Source organism: Numida meleagris, chromosome 12 (genome assembly GCF_002078875.1).
Source record: "Numida meleagris isolate 19003 breed g44 Domestic line chromosome 12, NumMel1.0, whole genome shotgun sequence".
NCBI classification, from domain to species: Eukaryota; Metazoa; Chordata; class Aves; order Galliformes; family Numididae; genus Numida; species Numida meleagris.
Window position 1 is genome coordinate 1,875,845 of NC_034420.1, and position 24,110 is coordinate 1,899,954.

General features: G+C 50.7%; 1 protein-coding gene across 1 annotated transcript in view; it reads right to left on the bottom strand.

Moving 5' to 3' along the window:
- The window catches only part of CTNNA1 (catenin alpha 1), a 93,405-nt gene continuing 72,072 nt past the window's right edge, over positions 2,778-24,110 (bottom strand). Inside the window, exons 10-17 of the mRNA XM_021410931.1 lie at positions 22,167-22,323; positions 16,780-16,980; positions 15,553-15,704; positions 12,754-12,864; positions 11,053-11,234; positions 10,186-10,291; positions 5,822-5,956; positions 2,778-3,819 (exon numbers count right to left, since the gene is read on the bottom strand). Coding sequence (XP_021266606.1) covers positions 3,532-3,819; positions 5,822-5,956; positions 10,186-10,291; positions 11,053-11,234; positions 12,754-12,864; positions 15,553-15,704; positions 16,780-16,980; positions 22,167-22,323 — 1,332 coding nt within the window. The 3' untranslated portion in view covers positions 2,778-3,531. The remainder of the gene's footprint in view (positions 3,820-5,821; positions 5,957-10,185; positions 10,292-11,052; positions 11,235-12,753; positions 12,865-15,552; positions 15,705-16,779; positions 16,981-22,166; positions 22,324-24,110) is intronic.

Genomic DNA, 24,110 nt, shown 5'->3' on the forward strand with positions numbered 1-24,110 from the left:
AGGTGGGCTGCGGACACTGCTCTGTAGGGCCTGAGGCCTCGGATGAGGAAGACACAAACTCCCAAATCCTGCCCACGTGCTGTCCTGGCCCTGCGCCATGTGCTGCCTGCTGCAGGCTCGTTGCAGTGGGGAGCGGGTGCAGTGGTTCCGGGCAGGAGCCACTTCTGGTTCCTGAGCTCCGTCTCAGGATTGCTGTCTGGCAGCTGCAGGTATTCCCATCAGTGCCGCTCCTGCTGCAGGGCGGCTGCTGCTGCAATGCAACCCAGGGCCAGGGGCACCAACGTTATCAACACAATTGCTGAAAAATAAATGAAAACAAAACCAATAAGGGAAGGCCCCTGGTTTTGTGCGCAGCCCCATGGCAGTGCCCGTGAGCACACTGCAGAGCTGCTTGCAGCCGGGCCGCTGCCAGCCCTCCCCCACCGGAGCCGTGGTGTTCCTGGCCGCGGCTGAGGCCGCTCGGCTGTCACCGCTGCACAGCGGCGCTAATTGCAAATATTTTTTTTTTCATTCTCTTTGGGTTTTGATTTGGGCTGCCTTCCTGGGATTAAAAATTTTTGTTTTCGTTCCCCAGCACCGTTCCCAGCCGCCTGCTTGGGGCCGGGGTTGCCGTAGGGTTAAAAATAAATACCAGTCTGATGGCAGTCGCTGCCGGGGGGCAGCCACCCCAGTGCCAGGCCCCACGTGGTGCTGCACCGGGTCGAGGCGTCCCGGCCCCATGGCCCCAAACGACCGAGGTGGATGCAGCAGCGTGTGGCTCTGTGCTCTGCGTGCTGTGCCCTCCCGGTGCCGCAGGTCGGGGCCACCTCAGGGTGGCAGTGAGGGCAGCGGTGCCCATGGAGCCTCACAATGGTCACCAGGGGTGCCCTGCCCTCAGCAGGGGCTCCTTGTGCAGCAGCAGGGGATGCAGTTCTGCCGGGCTTTGCCTTTTCTGCTCCACCCCCGTGGTCTGTTGTGTCCCACACTGCTCGCATGGGGCCCAGCTGCTCGGCTGCACAGATGTGCACACTGGCGTGCACCGCTGGGAGCCACGGGGAGAGCGGCTCATGCAGAATTACAGCCGGCAGCATCTCCCTCCCGCTGCCAGAGGAACGCAGCGGAGGAACAACACTGTCCTAAAAGGAAGCAAAAAAAATAACGGAAAACATTCCTGGAATTGCTTACCAAAGAGCATTCTGATGCTCAGGGAAGATGCTGCTGAGGTACCTGGATGGCACTGATGTGCTCTGCGCCCAGCAGCTGGAACCCAGCCCCAAACCAAAGGGCTCTGCCCACGGGCTCAGGATGGAGGCCAAGCCCCGGCCCAGGCTCACAGCTTTTCTCACCACCCCACACACTGGGCAGCCACTTACCCCATGCTGGGGCTGGCAGGAGTCCCATCGGGATCTGCGAGCACCAACAAATGGGGGCTGCAGGCGGGCAGCGCAGGCCGTGGTGCTGGGTGCGGTGTTACACTGCATCTCCGCCCTGGAGGCAGCGGGCAGCGCAGCGCTGCGTCGCACCTGGGTGTCTGCTGAGCGCCCCGTGCGGGAGCAGCAGCTCCTCTGGGTGCATGGCAGCTCCCGCTGCACCCCGCTGTTCACAGAGGGCACGAGCAGCGTGGTGTGCCCCTGAGCAGCAGCGTGGTGTGCCCCTGAGCAGGGCAGCGCCAACACAGCGGCACGTCCCCACGGCCACATGCGCTTCTTAGCACAGCTCTGAGCTGTGGTTGCACGCTGCTGCCAGAGGAAGAGCCTTCCCTCCAGCACCGCAGATGAGAGAAACTGCATGAGTCCTTCCCCAGAGCTTAATTACATCAAGCAGTAATTACTGTAATTCTTTTCAATTGGCTCTAATAAAGTTACGGTGCCGCTCCTGTGCCCAACGCAGCCCGCCCAGGCCCCGGAGCTGCGGCAGGGAGCGCCCGCGGGGCCGGGAGCGCTGGGGGCCAGGGATGCTCCCCAGGTGCGCAGCACAACCTGAGTTTGCATTGACACAGAGCCTGGATGGGTCCACGTGTCTGCTGGTGGCGATACGCAGATGTTTGTTTCTGTAATGCTAACACATGGAGTTCTGGAGGAATGGTGTTTGGTGACGGCCAGCGAACAGCGCAGGGAATAGAACCTCTCAGGCAATGACATTAATACCAGGAGAAAGAGAAGTCGCGTTGTGTGAAGGCGGGCAGTAACCACGCACGGGACAACGCGCAGCGTTCAGCCCCTGGTGTCTGCGGGGCAGCAGAGCTGTGCCTCAGCAGAGCGGCCCCGGGCAGCAGTGACACAACGCAGCGTCACCCGGAGAGTGCAGCGCTTGGGAGTAAAATGGGCAACGTTACTGCAGTAACTCTTTAATTCTGATCAGCGGTTAGGTAACCGACAGCAATAAGCTTGATACAGTAAATTGTGATGGAGGAAAATTGAATTATAATGTAACTGCTGCCAATGAGCGGCTCTCCAGTTCCGTTCCAGTTAAAGCACTGCATACAGAGCCCTGCCGCACCAACCCCGGCCCTGAACCGCTCACAGCCTTCTGCGGGAGCGTGGGACCTCGTGGGTAGGAGCGAAGCACGCCGGCATTCACAGCACTGAAGAGGAGCGAAGCGATGCCCCGAGGCACACAGCCACAGAGCGCCCGCTCAGCGCACAGAGCCAGCGTGAGCTGCTGGGAGCCAGGCGGGACTCAGCCGTGCTGGGCAATGCGCACGGTGCCGCCTGCGCCTGGATGTAGGGGAGCGCGCTGCCAGCACCACGCACAGCACCACGCACAGCACCACGCACAGCACCACGCACAGCACCACGCACGGGTGGGAAACGCGGCTTTATTGGTGTCCAAGCATCAGCGAGCTGTAACCGGGCACGAGCATCCTCACATTGTGTCACACCAAAACTGGCAGCCGCCGTGTGCCATGTGCCAGCAGCGTGCCCAGTGGCCACAAGGGCACAGCGGGACGGGGCAGCACGGTGCAGACAGCGCACAGAGCCCTGCCCTGCCCAGCTGTGCAGCACTGCGTGCTGTGCTTGCTGTGCGTGCTGTGCATGCTGTGCTTGCTGCATTTTCACGCTCCTTTCAGCACACGGAGCTCACTGGCTCTCCCCTCCCAGCAGGAACACACCAATACATACAATAATCCGTTTTTAAAACTTGTTTTTCGAGTGAAAAGACCCAATTTCTCCCTCTTGATCACAGCGCAGAACGGCAGCCTCCAAGCACAACGATTCAGCTATCAGCGTTAACTGTTAGTGTTATTGTGAAACCTCTTTGGTTACAGAATATTTCATTTAGAGCGAGATTATACAAAATAATTTCCAGCTAGAAATACACCCCTGGAATCTAAAAGCAATCTACATTAACACACTCTTGCAGGCTGGAGCTATACTGATAGGATTTGTAATTTGAGCATTTCCCCACACGATCTAAACAAAGTTATCAAAATTATATTAAGTAAATACATTTGGAGGAGTAGTAAACTTTCGAGAATCCTTAGAATATTAAAAGTAGAGTTCTGGAAGTAGCAGTAGTGGCCTAAAGGAACAAACCGACCGGCACAGAGCTCTAGATGCTCTCCATCGCCTTGAACTCGCTGAGCGCCTGCACCGGGTTGACGTGCTTCTTCTGGGACGCCCGCTTGATTTTGGTCTGGGTCTCGTCCTGCTTCTCCCTCTTGACCAGGGGCTTCTTCTCCGGAGCCTTCATCTTCCAGGACACGGCGGGCAGGTTGAGCGAGGCCATGCCCTGCGACTTCTGGTACTTGGTGGACGCCACGTACGACGCCTTCACCGTCTGCACCACCGCGTTCATCAGGTTCTTGGCCGCCTGGATGAGGGACATGGCGCTGTCCACCTGCCGGGAGGGAACGGCGGAGTTACGTGTGGTGGCAGCGCCCAGGCAGCCCCACAGCAGCGCTGCTGGGCTCCGCTCTGTAGCCGTGCTGCCTCTGCTCTGTGGCTGTCCCTGCAGTCCGTGCCCCCAGGCTCACGGCAGCGCTCCCCTGCTGACACCGCAGCGCACACCGAGGGCAGCGCCCGCACGTGGTCTGCGCCTCTTCCACGCTAATGGCAGCTGAAGAGATTGGTGTTCCGCTGTTTGCTTTTGAGACTAAGCTTTAAAAGCGGCTTATTCTCTAATGAAATTAATAAAATCACGGTAATATCTTAATCGCTGATAATAAACATTTAAATCACCCGAGAATATGAAGTTACATTACAAAGGGAGGAATGTAATGTTATCTTCAGCCAGGCCCGGAGCGCTTTGCGAGGTGCTTCCCACTGACAGGAGCTTTAAGGTGAGAACAAGACGACGTGGTTTTGGAAGCTTTAGTGTGTGGCAGACGACGAGGTGCAATGGGCCACCCCGGGGGAGATGAGGGCTGAGGTGCGTGCGGGTGCTGGTGCACGGCTGGTGCATCCCACCCACCACACACAAAACCAGGAGCTCCTGCCTGTGAATGCCAGCGACCTTGGGCAGGATGAGAACTCAGCTGCCTCTCTGCATTTAAATTCCAGCATCTAGGGAAGATCTGGGGGAAAATCCGAGCAAGAAATGCCCAGCAGCAAACAGCGTGAGCAGGATGGAGGGCTGCGCCCTGCATACCACCGTGTCAGTCTGAGCCATGCCCTGCCCTGCCCCAGCCATCGCGCTGCCGACGCTTCGCTGCCTGCTGCTATTTCCACGACTCCACCACGGGAGGAATCCCATCCCACACACCCAGAGCAAGGAGGTGCTTCCCTAACCGAGTTCTCAGATCGCTCAGGGTGCAGTGCCTGGCTTGTAGCTCTGCCTTCACAAAGCGTTTGCTGCCTCGGGATGGGGAGGACGCTGGCACTGACGGAATTCCCTTGCAGACACGAGGCCCTCCCCTGTAACCTGGCAGAGCTGAACACCACCCCGGCAGCACTCGGCCCCATGGGCAGATTGGAGGGGAGCAGAGAAAGCGGGAGATTAGACGGCAGATGCCTGCTCACATAACTGATTTATGGCAGGAGGGTATGTACATTCTAAAGAAGCTGAATAATGGCAGTAAAACCCTGGAGTACACATTACTGTGTAATGACACATCCACTCCTCTGACAGCACAATGCCTTCAGCCTCCCAGAGAGCAGAGCATCATGCAGCAGAGCTGTGTGGCACCAAATGTCCATCCTGTGCCATCCCATCCCATCCCATCCCATCCCATCCCATCCCATCCACTCCATTCCATCCCATCCCCATCCCAGGAAGTGTATGGACAAAAGCACTGCAGGTTACATGTAACCAACCGGGGGAAGGAAGAGTGCACCAGGACACTGTGTGTTCTGCACTCCCCCTCCCAGAGAGCCATCTCAGCTCCCTCTTAGGAGGAAGCGTTTGAGGAAGGGCAGTGTAACAACTGTGTGCTACACAATGGCTGCAGGGCAGCCCAGGGCAGCGTTCAGAGCTGCTGAAATCCCCGCACTGCTCAGGGCATGGCTGCTTGGAAACGTTAACAGCTCTGGGAGCATCACAGCACCCCGTGTGTCCCAGGGCTCTGCAGACACACGGGTGGGTTCAGCTGTGCTGACTGAAGTGATTTAACTTTTCTGAAAGTCAAAAACGGTCTGGAACACTGGCGGATTGCACAGAGGTAAAGTGAACCTGTCCCCAGACACTGCTGAGTGTGGACAAGAGACTCTTTTTCTGTATTTTTTTCCCTTTCAAACATTAACAAAATAAACGAGGCAGGATTGTGAACTGTGCATGCATCCAAACTTGGAGTGAAAGCCCCGAAGCCCCTTGTTGGCATCCTGTAATATTTAGCAGAAAAGCTCCACCTGGAGCAGTTGTTGCCCCTGGGGGAGGAACCACGCGGAGCCGCCCCCCTACGTACCCCAGACACGACGAGCTCCCCTCCGAGGTTCTGCACTTCGGCCTTCACTTTGCTGCAGATGTTGAGCTGGTGGCAGTACAGGGCGATGCGCTGCAGGTAGGCCAGCAGGTCCTGCTTGCACGCCGAGTCGGGGCACTGCGGGGAGAGACACAGCAAGGGTTGATGTGGGGATGGGAGAGCTGCAGCTCAGCCACCCGGTGAGAAACCAGGCTGCTGCTTAGCGTAGTTTTGAGCTTTGGCTTTAAGTCAAGTGATCAATACAAGGCTCAGTACACACAGACCCCACCAGCAATAAATAGGGCAGTGGGATCCCGAGCTGCCCAGTAGGTTGAGGAGGGCACCCGGCCCCTCCAAGCTGCTGCGTTAGCTCCCACAGCCCTCCCTGCGCGCCAGACAGGAGCAGCAGCAAGGACTGCAGATCCCAGGGAGCTGCTACGAACCCAGCCCCCATTCCCAGCCCTAGGTGCCATAAGCTAGCAGACGATAAACCCAACAGCTACCTGATGATATCCCACAGAAGAGGTATTTTCCTGACAGCTGTTCCCACGTTGCAGCAGTGTGGAAGCGAGATACCTCACCCAGCACGAAATACAATTTCTCAAGCGCTTGCCAAAGCACTCAGCCATTCCATGAAAGCCACTTGTCCAGCTTTGCGTTTTCCAGCACCCCGCACGCTCATGCAGGAAACCCAAACGCCCTGTGCCCCGCAGCACTCCCCACACAACCTCTGCACAACGAGCGGCTGCGGTGCTGGGGACACGGTGCTGCCATTCACAGGTCAGAGCAGCACTGCCGCCCCACGCACTGCGGCCCCATCTCATCCAACGCCGATGCACTGTGATGCACCATCAAGTGAAGATCCATCCTGGAGATGGTAGGCTTGGAAAAATAACCTTCCACGTGGCAGCAAGTGGCTGCTTCAAGCTTCGCGGGCAGTCAGGCTTATTGCCTACTGCCTTATGGCCTCTCCTCACCTGGCAGAGAAAGGAAAAGCCCAGTGCTCCAAGCCTGCCTGCCACCAGGGACCTCCAGCTGCAAGCACCTTCTGGACAGAGCCCAGCGGAGGGCTGCAAAGAGCATTGGGGCATGGAGCATCTCCTTGTGAGGAAAGAGCCCTGGGGCAGCTCAGCATACTGTGACAGCCCTGTGAGACTGTCATCCTGGGATCTGGGCGGCAGCAGTCGTCTTCGTGCTCCCCAGCCAAGCTCAGGACACCCTGAGGCACCTGCAGCCCTCTCCTGGTTTCCATCAGTGAAGTGAAAACTGCATAACAAAGAGCTGAGGTTTGCTGGTTATTTTCTTAAGTGAATCAATACCAGCCAGCAGCGCAAGATGTTTTAGAGAAAGCCCACAAACACTGTGGGCCAAAGAGCTAATGAAACGCTGCAATTAGCATTTGGGAAACGCTCTCCATCTCCGAGCAGCTCAGCTAAGGCTGAGTGCTGACACACGCACGCTGCAGCACAGCAGGGGCTGTGCACGGCTCGGGGTGCTGTACGGGGGGAGCTGCAACGAGCCGGCTGCACGCTCACCTGCGGCGGCAGGAAGCAGCCAAACAGCAGTGGGGAGGTGAAAAATGGGACAGGAGATATTATTCAGTAGTAGACATCAATATGACATGACTCGGAAACCCACGGCCTACGCTGTGTGCGCTACTTCTATGAGCAGAGCAGAGAATTCAGTTCAAAAACCAATGATGTCTGCAAAGAGGCATTACCCAAGATAAAAGACAACATCAACCAAAGCACTGTGTACGCCTGTATAATCCCTGCCCTTTCCCACACAGGCACACAGACAAACACAGAGGATACAAGCATTTCCACACCAACTAGGACACGACCTTACTCTGTTAACCTATGGCAGCCATGGCCCCAAATCCAGGAGCCCGAGCAAGCCGGTACCAGCAGCCAGCTGCGCAGTAGGCACCAACAGGTGGGTGCTGGGGGCATCCCCACCACTGCCAGGACACCAAGGAGGACGCCTGCACACAACCTGGGAGCAGCAGTTCTGCATCCCGCTCCTCTCCGATGTGTGACCTCGCAGAGATGCTGCTGCAGCCCCGTGCCGGCTGCTGGCAAAGCTCAAGCCCAGGATCAGCCCCCAGCGAGACAGCAAACGTGCACACACATCACACCGTCCTGCAGCTGAGCTTTCAGAGAGGCAGAACCCCCTCTCTCCTCCATCTTTGCACAGAAAAGGGGCAGGGAGAAGCAGAAGAGCTTTCCCATGGTGCTTGTGCACTGAGGCAAGCACACAGCCCTATCCCACATACCTCCTGCATGAATGTGAGCAAACACTGTGACACTAAGTGACACCAAAACGTCCCCCAGCCCCGTGCCACAGCTGGGACAGGCGGTGCATGGCGGTGCAGGTGGGCGCAGGCAGCTCGGAGCAGCCCCGTGCCGTCCCAGCAGCAGGCAGCACTGCCAGCCTCCCATGGCTGCACGGAGCACCACCGCGGGACGGTTCTTCCCTTTGTAAGTATTTCAACATTAAAAAAAAAGAAGCAGAGAATCACTGTCTTGCTGCAACTCATTTTTGTTTGTGTCGTACTCATATCCCCGTAACATTCTCCCATTCAAAACAAGCAGGCTGCTACTCTGAGTGAAGGATGGAACACCTCAGGGGAACCTGCAGGCTGATGGCTAGGCGCTTCTCGGCAGACGTGCAATACCTGGGATAATGGTTCTATGGTTCGAAGGCACTGTGCTGTGAAGCTGGCTGGCAGCACGAGCTCACACCAGGGCCGTGACTCAGCGCTGCCACGTGGCCCGCAGGACACGAGGGCACCTCTGCTTGCTCACAGCCCAGATGTGACACAGGCAGGCATCTGTGCTCCACCAGGGCGGCTGCACGCAATCCTCTGCCGCTGCCAGGTACGTCTGCATTACTGCGAGTTTCTGAAGAGTATGCAGGCACATCTAATGAAATAGGTAAGGTGGAAGTTCCAGCAGGGTGTGGAGTCAGAAAGAAGCCATCTTCCTGTCCAAGTGACTAACCGTGCTTTCCCGCTCCTATTTATCTTCTGACCTGTGCTCCATCTTTTACATTTTTACCGACCTGATGTCTGCTAAGAGCAGCCTATAGCCTTCCCCCTTTCTCTCAGTGTGGCCCAGTGCAGAAACCCACACACCAGGTTTGCGCAGAACACGTGAATTAGTAAAAGCAGCACTGTGACCTTTCAGCCTGAGATCCCTCCAGGTCTCCACCACGAACTGCTCCCTGCCTCGTTTCCCCGCGGTGCGGCTGGCAGAGCACTACAGCAAGGAGCCCCAGCCCAAAAAACTCTCCAACTTCAGCTCCTCATCGAACGCTCTTCACTGCACCATTAGTACACTGAGGTGAGCACAAAGCCCTCTGGATGCAACACTTAATAGAGATCTGCATTACAAAGGCTTAATTCCAGAGTAAGACGGTTTCATTAGAAGCCTGGTATTATAAATTATGCTCAGAGCAAGACTGAAAAGCAAGCAACAGCTGCACAAAACAGTTTATAGCAGTCATGATCTCAGACCTAACCTACTTGCCTTTCAGGCTGCCTTCTGAAGGCAGAGCATTATTACGTGTCTGCAATTTGGGTGTGGACTGAGACCAAAGGTGTTTCTGCTGGGCCCAACCCAGCTTGTGCAGTGGCACAGGACCCGTGGATGCACTGCATGAACCCCGAGCTGGCCACGCTCAGCCCTACAGAATTCTTTCCAAGTATCTCAGCACACACAGCACAGCACCTGCACCACAGCCCGGGACAACACAGGGCGCTCAGGGTGCCAGGCTCCAAATCTCCATCAGCTCTGGCTGGGCAGCAGGAATAATGCTGGGCAGCAGGAATAATGCTGGCAAGCTCTGACAACCTCACCATTCATCTAGGGAGCATTTGAAAATCGCTCAATATTAAAAAGCTGCCTCAGAAATAATATTACAGGTTGTGCAATTAGGCCACGTGCAGTAATTACAGCGTTGCCTACACAGCCTTGTCACTGCTTTGGAAAGTGTTGGGCATACTCTGAGCATGACGGAAACAACAGGAACTCAGGCTCATCCCTGCTCAGTTCGAGGCACCGGCCTGGCTGCTGTGTGGCACGGAGCAGGGCTGTCACACTGCTACCTTACAATGGCAGGTGCTCGATTTAAGCCAGGGAGCTGCAGGTTTCATTGCTGACACATCTGGCTGCTTACGCTGCTTAGGGTGGCAGGAGAGCAGCAAGCAAGAGCAGGCTACCAAGCAACTCTGGAAATTCAGTTTAAAAAAAAACCCCAGCCCTCACAAGTAACCACATATTCCAGTATTCACCATGTCTGCAGTACAAAAAGATCTCCTGTTGCTCATATGTGCTGGAGGGTTATGAAAATGAATTGTGACTTACGTGGTCGGCAATAGTGCGTCCCAGCTTGTCCATCCTTGACCCAGCCTCTGCAATCTTCTTGGCTGCACTAATCACATCTGATGTATTTTTTAGCGGACCTTTACCTCTGTAAAACAGAACAGGGCATACCTCCTAGCATCAGAAAAACAGAAGGCTGAACAATACACTGCACTTTCTATTCCTCGTTGCACTGGAAGCACACACCCGGCAGCACAAACAAGGCTGTGCAGGCAGGCAGGTCACAGGTGCAGCCAGCACTGCCTCTTCATGCACCTCCCAGGCAGATCCCCCCTGCAGCCTCTCCCCACGCTCAGATTAAATGCAGGAATAAAAACATCTTAAACTTTACTGTTTCAAGCAAACTAATTATGATGAGAGATAACATTTTAGAAGACAGATTTGTAATTTGCATGGAACGCAACATCAAGTTTAAAAAATAGTGTTGTATGAAGTCTAGTAAATGGATTTCAAAAGCCATCAAAAAAACACTCTTTCTTTTGCAAATAACTGTGCAAGGAGCTATTTCTGTAGCACAGCAACATCAAGAAGCCCATAGAACTTAATGTTGTACAGAACTGAGCAACTATATACATATATATAGTGTTGCATATATATATATGCTCTTTGGGACCAAATCACCCTTAAGAAAGAAAGAACGTCAGGCAGTAACTGCATGTATCAATAGATCAGTTTGAACAGTTATTACCAGCCCAGTCACTGCACAGCAACGCATCTCCCACGCTAACACACAGGCTTTCACAGGTTAATATTTACAGGGAATTACAAGAAGTAAGGCTCCTAAGAAGGGATCACCATCCCAGGCGGCTCTGAGAGAAGCTGTTGTGTGCACAAATTAAAAAGACTCACCTGGTGAAGTCTGTCATTTCCATCATAATCATACACATCTGTTTTGCCAGAACAATTATATCATTACCGCTGTCGTCCCATTTTGATACTTCAGCATCCAGTTTGCTCTTTTCTTCCTGGAAGCTCGCTACTTGCTCAGCAATCTTGGCCTTCTGCTCCTGAGGGAGCTGTGCCATGATAGCCTGAAAGAGAGAGTTTCCTCACAGAGCCTCCTCCAGCCACAACGCAGCAGGCTCCGTGGAACGTTTCACTGATAACCAATTTAAGTTATGTAGATGGGGGATAAAACTTTAATAGCAATCCTCTACCTAGAGGGTTTCCAGAATGACTTCCTTCCATTCTGAACACAAAGTTTATGCCGTATGAATTATTACCAGCACTAAAGAAGAAAAAATACCCGGATGGACAAGCTGATGTCTGAGGCACAGGCGTCTGCGTGGCAAAACCGTGCGACTCCAACCAAGTCTGCCACGCATTACCATCCCCAGGGAGCAGTGCACGACGAGGACCTGCCTCTTCTCTGAAATGTGACAGCACTGAAAGGAAGATCCACTTGGGTATCTTTCAGAGTTGTAATGCACAAAGGAAATACTATGGATCTCTTCCCAGCAAAAAGCTAGAAGTGCTATTTTGAAACACGAATGCCAAGAAAAGTGTAAGTGAAAATAAAGAATATGTGCTTACTCCTGACTAAAATCTACTAGAGCGGGCTCACAGCCTGTATGAGCCTCAACGGCTTTGCCTTCATAAATTCTGGGAGTGCTGGTGCCTCTAGCAGCAGGTGAAAAGGAACCTGAGGGTGGAAGGTGTCTGGCAGCAGCCGTGCTGAAAGGTGAATGGGAAAAGTCTGCACGTAAAAAGAAGGGGGGGAGGGGTACGGGAATGGGGAGTGCTTCCCCGAGGAGGGAGAGCACAAAAGCACTGGGAGCCAGCGCTGCTCCGAAGCCAAGGCAGCAGCAGTTGGATAAATAAGGCCTCACACCCCTTGCCTGGTTCTGGACAAAAAGAGCCTTCAGAAAAATCTTTCATGGCACCTTCCCAACAGGATAAATTGTTATCGATCCAGAAGGGAACACGTCAAATAAAAACAACAGGCAAGGCCTGCTTCTCCTTCCATGCACCAATTTTAAGGTATCACCTGTTAATGATTATGTATTACATATCAATGCTTTCATTTTTAAAAGTCATAGGAAATTCACTTAGTTTAATACACTCCATTTTCCAGCTGCTTTCAACATCGTGTTGATTAAAGGCCCAGTGGCCAAACGTATGCATAAGACTTTTTGTAAGAAGTGCCTGAGCTGCAAAGTTATCTATTTCTGGCCCACACAGTTAGTACTGGCCTGCTGTAAGTAACAGCCACACAATGGAATTATTTGTCCCGTATCTTCCTGCAGACACTGCCTTGTCCAACTGAATGGTGGTTCCTACAACACCTGATGCCGAAGGAAGGGGCAGTTATCAGCATGAAAAGCATTCTGATCTTCCAGAACGTCTAGAACAACACAGACCTTTGTGACATCCATCAGAGCAACGCTGCCGCATTTCACTTGAACTCCTTTTCAGAAGCCAACTGGAAACAGAGGCTGTCTGTTTTCCGATCTGATGTTTTCACCAAAATTTAACCTGGATGTTCAATACGAGCCGACCTGTTTCTTGAAGGTGGGACACGTTCTTCTAACACACGGATTTCTCCCTTACCCTCGCACTTTGTCCAGCGATGAGTTGGTCATCTTCTGTCTGAATGCTAGTTCTGCTTCGCACATCAAAATCCTCTGTCTCGAAGTCGGAATCATCCAGCTCCTCGGGGGTCTGAGGAGAGAGACGTGCACCAAGAGTCAGACAGCAGTTTGAACGGCTCTAAGAATCGAAGAGAACACTGCTTCTCTGAGAATGGCAGTAAGTGAAGGTAAGAATTATTCAGTGTTCTCAATGGAAAGGTGCAGCAGGCCTGTACCCAGCTGACGAACACGTGTGGCTGCGTACACCTGAGTGCTCACGTTAAACACGGTAGAAATCCCCCAAATTACTGAGCAGTCACTGCACAGCTGAGATTTGTCAGAGGACACTAATGCACAGAAGAGCTGAAATACAGAAAAAGTCTTTCCAAAATGAACATCACCTTTTGCAACTTGGATAAATGTAAAAGCTTCGCTTGACATTCTGAAGCTAAAATTACATCCAGCTTTAAGCTCTGGTTCACAACCACGGACGTCTTCTTTAGCACAATTATGAATCAAAGCATCGACTGAATTAACAACAGACAAAATGTATCGAAATTTATTCTTATCCCCAGGAGAAGCTTAAAATTTTTAGCTAGTAAGGGCCAGCTTTTATGCTGTAGGCTAAACCCATCTGACCTAGTTCCCGCTTGCCTCGAATTTATTTTTGCTCTTGCCAGTCTATGGCTGGCAACATTTTTATAAAGCTTATCAGTTTAAACAGCATGTTTGTTAAAATGCTGCGTCTCCGCTGAGAGTGGAACTTGATGACAATTTTACAGAGCTGGATCGACCACGAACCTCACTGATCAACACAACGCATTGTGATTAACAGACAAAACGCAGAGTCCTTGCTCTTCAGGTTTCTTTCCCATGTTCAATTTTATGAACTTGTTTCCTGATTCTCATGCAGACATCTCGCAATACACTTAAAATAAAAACACTTATGCAAAATAGTTGCAAAAAAGCAAAGGTGACTGAGCATGCTGACAACCAAGATGTAGAGTATTTCAGCCCCAACGCCTGCCCATGCCTTTAGGAACAGAGTATATCCACAAAAGCAGAGTAGGGACATGCACTAATGAGTACATCAGTGTATCCTTATTTTAAGAAAAGGGTAAAAATCCCCCCAGCCCATTCTTCCACATCTTTGGGAAGACGCTGACAATGCCCAAGCCCCTTCTCTCCCTGTCCATCCCACAGCCCAGGGGCAAAGACACCTGTAGGGCTGACAGGAGGTTGCCTGGGGACCAGGGAGCAAAGAGCTTTGTTTCCGTAACCTACAGACAGGGTGAGACTTTACGTTTGAAAACAGGCTGCAAAGGCACAAAGATCAGGTGATGAAATGACTTTTCCTTCTGGTTTCTAAGCAGCAAGTCCCAGAGCTTGGGGTCAGCCAGCGTGCAGCTCCAGCCATGCTCTGCAGCATCCCGCTGCCGGAGGCCATGCCCACGCTCAGCCTGAGACCACGTCCTGCAGAAGTGGGGTTCTGGCACCTTCTCTAAGTTATCTAAGTGTATTCTACACCTTACAGCCCTCCGGACAACAAATAACAACACCCTGACTTTCTTTATAGGTCGTCAGTGTGTCAGCAGCGTGCTGCCGCCAGCGACTGGCACCCTGACATCAGCGACAGGCACGGGGGAAATGTCAGCATTCCTGGCACTGCCAGCTCTGCTAATTACTGCCGACGTGCAGTTGGCAGCCCTGCTCCCATGTCCTGAATAACAAGGACTCTAGCAGGGGGTGAATCCAATTAGCTTGTCTGCGGAGCAGGAAAGCACTGATATCTTCATATAACATTGGCTCTCTATAAATCCCGAGCGTAAATACAAGAAAATTATACGGAGAGCACATATGTGGCTGTCAGCTTTTCTTCTGATTTTCTATCTGATTCTTTGCTTTAAGCAGCAAACATGGAAGACAGCATTGCAATGGTTACTGTAATCACATATGTTCTGGGGCTGTACGCTGTCAATTTACCGAGATGCATCTGCAATGGTTATCGCTCTGAAAGACAAAGAGAGTTTATCTGCGAGGCATTTACATTAGAGTCAGAGGGTGCAAGGGAAAAGCAAACAAGGAATTAAACCTCTGCACTTCTTTTTGCCATGTCTGGCTCCTGCCCATTTGCACCATGCTGCTACTCTAGAGATCTGCCACAGGCCGGCCTCAGCCACGACTGTGCTCTGCGTCCCTCCAACCAACCCCAGGGGCTCTGCTGCCCCTTCCCCTGCTGCCCCCAGCACAGCGGCCTGTGAACTGGTCCCTTTTTAACGAGGCTAGCCAATTAATGAATACATGCCATAGAAACGTGGAGAGAACTACAGCCTGAGCTCATCTAAACCTGTTTCCAGCTAACTAGCATTAATTGTCAAAATTGACTTAAGAAAGAGACGTTAGGCTTCACTTCGAGGCTCTCAAACCATGAAAAAGCATCTACAGTAGGAATTCACTCGCAATTGTTAAATCAAAGGTCACTGATTTAGCACATTAATAAACGAGGCATTAACATGATTTTATAAAAGATGCGTGAAGGGTATTTAGCATCACCACTCAAGGCTATCATTGATGCTCAGATCTGTTTAATGAATCTGAGTCAACACGCACTTCTGAAGCACTCCACAGAGTGATTAGCACTTTTTAAGACTGAGAATGTTAACATGAGCTAAATGAAAATCTTACGCTGTCTGCTCTGAATAAAATTGATGCGTGTTAGCTCAGTAACCGGGAGGAAAGTGAGCAGAGACAGAAAGCAGCTTAGGTAAGTGACACTCACTCTGATCATCAATACGGCTTTCCGGATATCTCTTATTCCATCGTACACCAGTCGCGAAGCATCAATAAATTCATTTTCATCCATGGGCTGAGCAGGGTCTGAACTCAGGGCTTCCACGGCAGCTTCTACTTGCTCAGTAAACCGTGGCATAACTGTATTAAGAGCACAGAAGAGCCGTCATTTCCAACCCAGTAACACAGATACCCCCACAGGTGTGCGTGTGCGAGCATCGTTATTAACTACTGCTGGAAACCGTGCAATAGTTCCCTTTAAAGTCAAAACATTTGTTACAAATGAACACCAATGCTGTTGTTTCAGTCCTATCTCCACTGCATTTTCTGTTTATTCTGCTGCTACTTGTTTTCCTCCCCCCTGCACAGTGAAAAGTTACCATACGCTCATAGTGCACAAAGACAAAAGACCTGGGGAAGCAGTTACAGCCTATGGGATACAACATCAAGCATTTGTTTAACGTTCCCTCTAGACAGAGACACATCAGTTGGGGGGGGGGGGGGGGGGACATTGCCATCATGAGGCTGGGGCTGAACAAGGCACTGAGACAGGGCAGCGTGCACCTCTGTGCCTCGGTGATTCACCGCAGCCGCAGGAAGAACACCACAGAGCCATTGAGAGGCTGTTCGGCTCCTCCGTGCCACTCGTGATTCTTCATCAAAGTTGTAATTAAAATAAAAACAGCAACTAATGCTTGGCATAGCACTCACTGAAGCAACCAGAATCATTCCTTACCCTAGATGGATGTTACCAGTTGGGTCACAGGCAACCCCCATATTTACTCTATGGGATGGGGGACTAGGACCTACAGTGCTTCTTTTAAAAGCTATGCAGACATTTTACAAAACACACCCTCGTTCTGCTGGGGCAATGCAGCAGAAACCTTTCCAGATTGTGGTACAACACTGCAAGATGCCCGGCGTGCCTACAAGCCCTGACTCGCTGCCTGGGACTCGTTCCATGGCACTTCCACTCGGCTCAGCTCAGGCTGACTGCCAGCACAGCCAGGGACACCTTTTGCACTGCTGAGTTTTAAGCCAGTCAACAAAGCAAAATTACTTTTCTCAATTTGCAACAGCTCTGCAAATAACTCCCACTAATTTCCATTACAGTATGTAAATGGAGCCTTTAATAGATTTCACGGGCTCACTGCTATCTGCCTGCCCACCCACTTGTAAGCAGCATGAACCCGGGGTCCTGGAAGAACCGACTTACCCGTGTTGGACAGCAGCTTCGTCGCTTCCAGCACCTTCTCAGTGTAGACTCCAGGCTCGTAGTTATCCATTTCAGAGGTGACAACATGAATGACTCGAGCAGCACGGCCTCGAATTGCACCAGCTGTGCGGTCTAAACCATCAACATCTTTTTCTTGGAGAGCAATGACACACTTGTTTACATCTTCTAAAATATGGTTCTCTGGTGGTAAAAGAAGGAGGATTTAGACGGCAATATCTTCTTTTCTGTCGTGTACATCAGCATTACAATTTCTCAGTGTGTGACCTGCTCTAAAAAACCTCCAGCTCAATGCTGTAAAGCATTAATTTTTAAGCTTGCTACAACCAGCAAACAGCTGTCTGTCCAAACCAGTTGTCACCAGAACCATCGGTCCACTCATCTGGAGGCATCCAAACCTCTTGCCCCTTTCTGTACTCAATTTTGCCAACAGAAAAGCTGGATTCAGCTGGAGCTTCCCTAAACTCGTTTTTTCCCGTATCCCAGCCCCCGGCTGCCAAAGCCCTTGCTCCAAATACCTGGAAGCCACTCCTGCTGTCATTACACGTACGTGGCCCAGGCCACGCCTCACCCACGAACGCCCTGGCAGACCGGGGCACTGGGTGCAGGTTTCTGCCTTCCTACACAGTGTTTTCCTACAACCAGGCACACACACCACAGGGTATCACACTGCTAGCCCTCCATGCGCATTTAGGACAGGTAACGCACGCAGTGATTTATGCCCAAAGTCTGCCAGTAGTGGAGTACTCGCCGCCTCGTAAGAAAACAGAAAATAAAGCCATAAAACCTCCTTTTGTAATTCACTTTAAGAAAATACATTTTAATAGACATGTTTTCCTTCGTTCATCAAGCTCAAGAGGTTCCAAATGAGTAAAAACCCTTAAGAGATTTCTGAAAATGCCTGGAGAGGTTTGGGTGCTCGTTTGCAGACACCCGCCCAGAACTTACAAACTCTGTTAGACACTTCTTTAATGCGTCAGTAGCAATGATTTGACACTGCAATCCAACAGTTGTGCTGCTTTGTAAGAAACCTCCTTGGAAGCATCCCTGCTTTGCCCCTTAAATCCTTTCCAGCGTTACCTTCCATTGCTTTAATCACACGACACTGACAGTTGGTGCTACCAAAGGGGCTTCTATTCCCTGCCCAGGCAGGAGGAGAGGCACTTTGCAAGAGCTGGGAGAGATGAGCAGCACATGGAGCTGAGACGGGATCTGTATGAGCTGGCTGGAAGGACTGCTGCTGGAAGAGCTCTGTCCAATTTACATAAAATTAGCAGAGCCAGATGCAATATTGCGAGACCTGTGTAAGCAACCTGCACAAATAGTGCACTTGTGAAATACCTCCGAAGGAACTCAGCCCGAGCAAGTTCAGCTGAGGGCAGGATGTGGCCCTACAAGAGGAAAGTGCAGGTTCGTTAGTGATTTGACAATTCAGTGAGCAGGCAGCCGTGCTGCAAGAGCCCCGGCAAGGAGCACGCACAGGCTCAGTATTTAAAGCAAGAGACAGACAGCCCTGCAAGTTACAAAGGCAAAGAGAAAAGCATCAGTGTCAGGCCAAATAAGACAATGTTTATTGCTCGAGTTCCTAAAAGAATAAAGTAAGCCACAGATCATTTAAAAGCCTCTTCAGATGACATGGACTTTAATAAAAGGCACGGGCGAAACGAGGATGAATGTTTAAACGCTGCCGTGTTTTGCAGATGCGAAGTGGCCAGAAGGATGTGAGGGGATGATCCTCGGCCGCGGGGAAGTGCAGGGCTGTCAGGTGCATCCACTCCGCACCATCCTCCAGCTGGATGACAACAAATACGATGTGACACGGTTCTGTGCGCTGGTACGTGCGCACCCTCCTACCTGTCCTACAGGCAGACGGACCGCGGGTGTCTGGCGCCAGATGCCATCTGCTGAGGCCAAGGTGGCAGGGCAGGGAAATGCTGACACACAGGTTCAGCGCCGCCACCTTCGGGACGGCACAGAGCTGTCCTACATCAGCCTTGGTGCTGCTGAGCAGGAGAAAAGCCTCACAGCAACAGAAGGTAACACGGAACGGAACGCCGGCAGCTGCAAAGGGATCCTGCCCTACCCAGGTAAGTACAGGCAAAAATGGTGTGGCTTGGTAACGAGGTAAGAGAAGATACGTGGACAGACCGTGTGTTTCCAATAGAGAATATTTTTAGAGCAAATGAAGACGTACGAAGAACTGTGAAAAGCTAAGAGAATTCAACCCCCCGTGACTGTCAATCCTCAGCCCACGGCAGCACACCTTGCAAGCCCCCATGGAAGGCGCTAGGAATGCCTTTTCCAAACATCTTAACAAGCCTGTTATGGGGCTGCTGGGGGCTAAAGGAGGACCAAAATATAAAAGCAAGTTCCCAAAACTGAAGTCATAGATGTAATTCTGGTTTTCTGCTGTGTTCCCATGGAAGGTCTCAGAACCATCTCCGTGGTGGACCTCCTCTTGACAAGGGACACTGGAGAAACCAGGTCAAGCCGCAGTGCCAGCAGATGTGGTTACAGAACAAACACTTGTGTGTTCATACACTTAAAAACACAGTATTCACTTCGTAATGAAGGACAATCAGTGTGACCACAAGTATTCATCCAGAGGCTCTTAAGAAACAGCTCCATCGTGATGGGCAATCTCCAGCTCAAACCTCCATCAGCACCAGAACAGGAGGCAGCACATGGAATGGTTTTTAAGAGGGTTCTGAAGGAGAACCAGGTAACTTCAGAGCACTGGATTTGATTTTTACACAGTGCTACCAGCAACTGCTCTGAAGAACAGTCAGTGGGAACCACACACAGAGTGCTAGGGGATTGATCAGGGGACAGGAATCAGAGGAGGTGCTGAAGAGCTCTGAAATGAGGAATAATGAACAGGCACTGCAGGCAGGGAGATGACCCAGGAGGCATAGGACACAGGTCTGCACATTTACCAACAGCACGACGTGAAAAAACTGTTCCCATCTCCTACAGCTGGGGGCATCAATTGGAGCAAAGAGGTGACACATCAGAATAAGGAGGCTCTTCACACAGAGCTCAGCTAAGGCTGTGAATTCTGCACAAGATGCTGGAGGTGTCAGGGGGTGATAATGGCTGAAAGAGCAACTAACACGAGCTGAAGAGAGAAAAACCTGCCAAGAGCTGTTCAGAAGATATCACCTCTGCTGCTGGAGCTCCCTGGACTGCAAGCCACTGTGGCTGGGAGTCTCCTTAGTCTTCAGGAGTCTCCTGTTACTAATTTCCTATGCCCTAACAATTAGCCACTGCCAGATCCTTGTCCTAACAGAGCCTTTCTCATGCCGTGCTCTTCGTAAAGCCTGCCTGCAACATCACACAGTTAGGTGTCCTCATTCTTGTACAATCATCCACTATCATCTAAAACTAATGTCTCTCTCATCAAGCCTTTTCTTAATTATAACAACTCTACCATAAATTGATCAGCCAAGCATAAGCTTTATGCTGGACGCTGCAGGCATGTGATATTATACAAGACCACAAGAACACTTTTTAATTTTGCTTACATCCCAGTTAGCAATCTATATAATCCCTTCTATGCACAAAATCCCAATAACCCCAAAGGGAACCTGGCATGAATCATACCCATCACGATTTTATCCAAAGACACGCCGCGACTTTTAGCAGAGAACTGCAGCAGCGGCATTTATATGGAAAGCATTTATCAAAGTTCAAACAAATAATACTTGAAGCAATATTTATTGCTTTAATATTTTTCAAACACCTCTTTGATAACGCAGCAAATACAAACAATTGCTGAAGGCACTCGAGCACCTGAAGTAGTCACTAAGTATGGTATTTCCATGGCATCGCCCTGGGCGCCAGGAACACAGGGCAGGGAAGCTGCCTCCTGAGTCAGCCTGCCACCGCCCCAGGACAGAAATGTTCCTGTCTATGGCCAAGCCCCTAAACTCTTCAGAGCAATTCAACAGCAGGCCAGCACCACAACCTGCCCCTCAAAGGTTCCCATCTCACTGTGGGGGCTGCACAAGGAAGGAGACCACTCGGCCCCCCTGGTCTGACCCATTCTGAGCCCCACCTGTAGGCAAAACACAGCCAGGCAGCTTCATGCGGGCTGCAGTTTCACAGAATAGCAGCTTTTTCTCTTTAAACTGTTTTGTACACTCGTGGACAAACTCCAAATGGAGCCATGAACTTCAGCACACAATTCTCTCTAAATATATTTCCCCAGAAATAGGCTCCTCGCAGCTGTGCAATTTCAGCTGCTGCTGCAACGAAGAACACGCGGAAAGATAAAGAGAATGAGGACGTTCAATTGCCGAGTAAGCTTCTGCTAACTCACTGCACAGAACATTTCTATTCAGAACCCAGGGTATAAAACACATACAACAATACAGATGACCCTTTGTTATCTGTATCTTCACCTGCACTTTCTAGATACGTTCACTCGGTGCCTCCGATCCCGCACATCCTCCCGTGAAATATCGCTTTACGATGTGGCTTTCTTGGTCACTGGAGATGCTCCAGTCTGTTTGCACCAGGAAAATTAGACCCTCGGTTTGTAGTGGCAATTTGTGAAAGCTAGTGCAGCCACAACTCATGTCTTATGGCTCCGTGTCCTCTGACTCAAGTGGAATTAGAGGACGTGAAAATAAAAATGCCCCTATTATTTCTAGGTCACAGCAGCTACTTGCGGGTCTTTATCATCTGATGCTGATAAAACAGGTTATCTTGGCAAGCACTGTGACAAATGGAATTATTAATGTATTGTGATAAGTATCTGATCATCTTTAAAAACGTTAGTAAAACCGACGTGATTAAAAATATTCACAGAACATTTTCTATATGAACAGTTTTAATTAACTTGTACGGTTACAGCTGGGTATTAATTTTTAATTACGTAAGAGTCCGAGGTGAACGGAGGGATTCTGTTTTCTGCTAGCTCACAGCCTGAACATTCCATCTCCTGTCTCACCGGTCTTATCAGCGAGGTTTGTCTCCAAGAGCTACGTGGCAACCCACGGGAAGCTCAGCTAGCAATTCCAGATCTGGAGCTTCCAAGTGTCTTTCGCTATACTGAAGCTGATCTGTCTGCTGACATGTAAATATATACATTTATGCATGCTCACTCTCTAAGTGCAATGACAAGTTTCTGGAGTACCTGCTAACTAAACTATCAGTTTTCACACTTGGAAAAATACCTTTTCTCCTTGTGCCAAGAGCTCCCGCTCTATTTTTACATCACACTCAGCAGAAGACAGCGCTTGCCAGGTGAAGTGTACCAACACCGCTCCTTCCAGAAACTGGAGAAGACTCCAGAACGCGTGGAAACTGCCAGCTTCCAGGAATAAGCTCAGTGAGGAGACTGCTTCTCAGATCCCCCCCATTACCTGACACGGCCAGGAAGTCATCGATGGAAGTGATGTCGTCGACGGCATCGGTCAGCACGCGGACTTGCTTCTCCCACTGCTCTTTGAAGAGCTCCATGTTCTCCTGAGCCAGCTTGCTTTGTGGTTTCGCAGCCAGGGCCAGGGCAGCGTTGATGACCTGCAAAACACCTCTGGATTTTTAAAGCGTGTTCCTACCTAAAGAAGTAGGTTCTGTATGTTTATCCACTGAACTCAGCAGCAAACCAAGCAAGTTTAATAAGGTTTCCAGAACTTGATGTTTAAACACAGAAGTGTTTATTCTGATGCTTTCACACCCAACTCAAGTGTGCTCCCACATTTATTATGGTCAGTTATTACAGTCAAGGACACTGGGCAGGTATTCACACCAGCTGCACCTTTCTCTAACAGCTCATGCTAAAAAGATGCAGCAGCTTTCCGAGCACGCGTTATGCTGGTAAATATTCAGACAGGACGGTGTGAGTCCACTGCGGGCTGCATTTCCTAAGCTACTCACCAGAACCTGAGAAAAAAGGTCCAAAAGGATTAAGTTGACAGTTTGAAGCAGGAACAATATACAAATACAGAATTAAAGATATTTTGTATTTATCTTCTTTTCCTTCAGATTTTAGTCTGTACCTCGACGGTAATTGTTACAATAGCTTAAGACTTCTGTTATGGCTCTGGAAGAGCAGGATTAGGCAGGAAACAGGAGGAAAGGGTATTTGGTGCTCCCCTGCTGCTCCTCCCAAACACCCCTACACGTTTTCTTCAAGCTCTCCGTTAGACTGTAATTCCTTCTAATCCTACTGTTTCGCTAAGCAGAAGTGTTACACACACTGCTGGGTAATGAACCTATGCGGTGCCAACTACTTGGCCAGTTAAATGTCACAGAAAGCCTCTCCAGGTGTGGGAAGGAAGCTGCCACAGAGCCCGCTCCTCTTCCAGCATCCGCTCTGGCTCCTCTGCGCGTTAGCAAAACGACCTGGAGATGTGCCAGGCATGGGAAAACCTCCAGTCAGACCGACATGACAGTCCTAATCTTGTTTTCAAGCTAGAGCGTTAGAGCTAATTAACTCGTAAGTTCAATATGTAATTTTTCTTCTCTACTTTAGGACTGCATTAATTTCACAAAGTTGTTGAACAAAACATGTAAGCGCCAGATGTTCCTGCTTTTACAAAATCGACGTTTCCTACCTGCTTCATTTGAAAGTGTCACAAAGCATTTAAAAGAAGATATAACTCACTAAACATGGAAATGATGATGATGTTAAAGATACCATGATGGCACCGAATGAATCAGGAGAAGAAGGCTGATTCACCCAAGGGATGCTAGGAACGAACAGCGCCTGAGCCAGGCTGCCCTGCTCTGCAGGCTGCCACGCTGCAGCTGGAGATGGAGGCTGGGAGTTTTGGTCACGTCTATAAGTGAGCTTGATGGCCTTTGTAACAAGTGTGCAAACGTGAGAAACAACCCGGCACAAACTACAATATGGTCAGGAGAGCTGCTGGGCTAAGCACACCTCCGAATCCTGGCAATGGTAACACTGCCCCTGTCCTTCCTCAGCAGCACCTGAGTCCTCTGCTGTTTCCCCTGGCCCAAAATAAACCCTGGAATTTGCGCTTCCTGCACAAGCAGCTGCAGGAACAGGAGTCCCCTTGGAGAGCCGTGGGGTGCAGGCTGCTCTGAGCGCTTCAATCTGCCCAGGGGACTGCGGCTCTCCAGCCCTGGGAGCTCTGAAAACAGCCTTGAGACACGCATGGAAATTAAGTTCAAGACTTTCCAATCAATCAGAAATAGAGGTTTTAGAAAGGGAAGCCATTCGCTGGTCATGGTGCCCGGTTCTTAAGTCTGGCCACAGCCATTTCTTGCCCCAGCCTCATTTATGTAACTCACTACCCATCTATCAGTGATGATCCAGATATCTGAAGTTTTATGAAGACGAA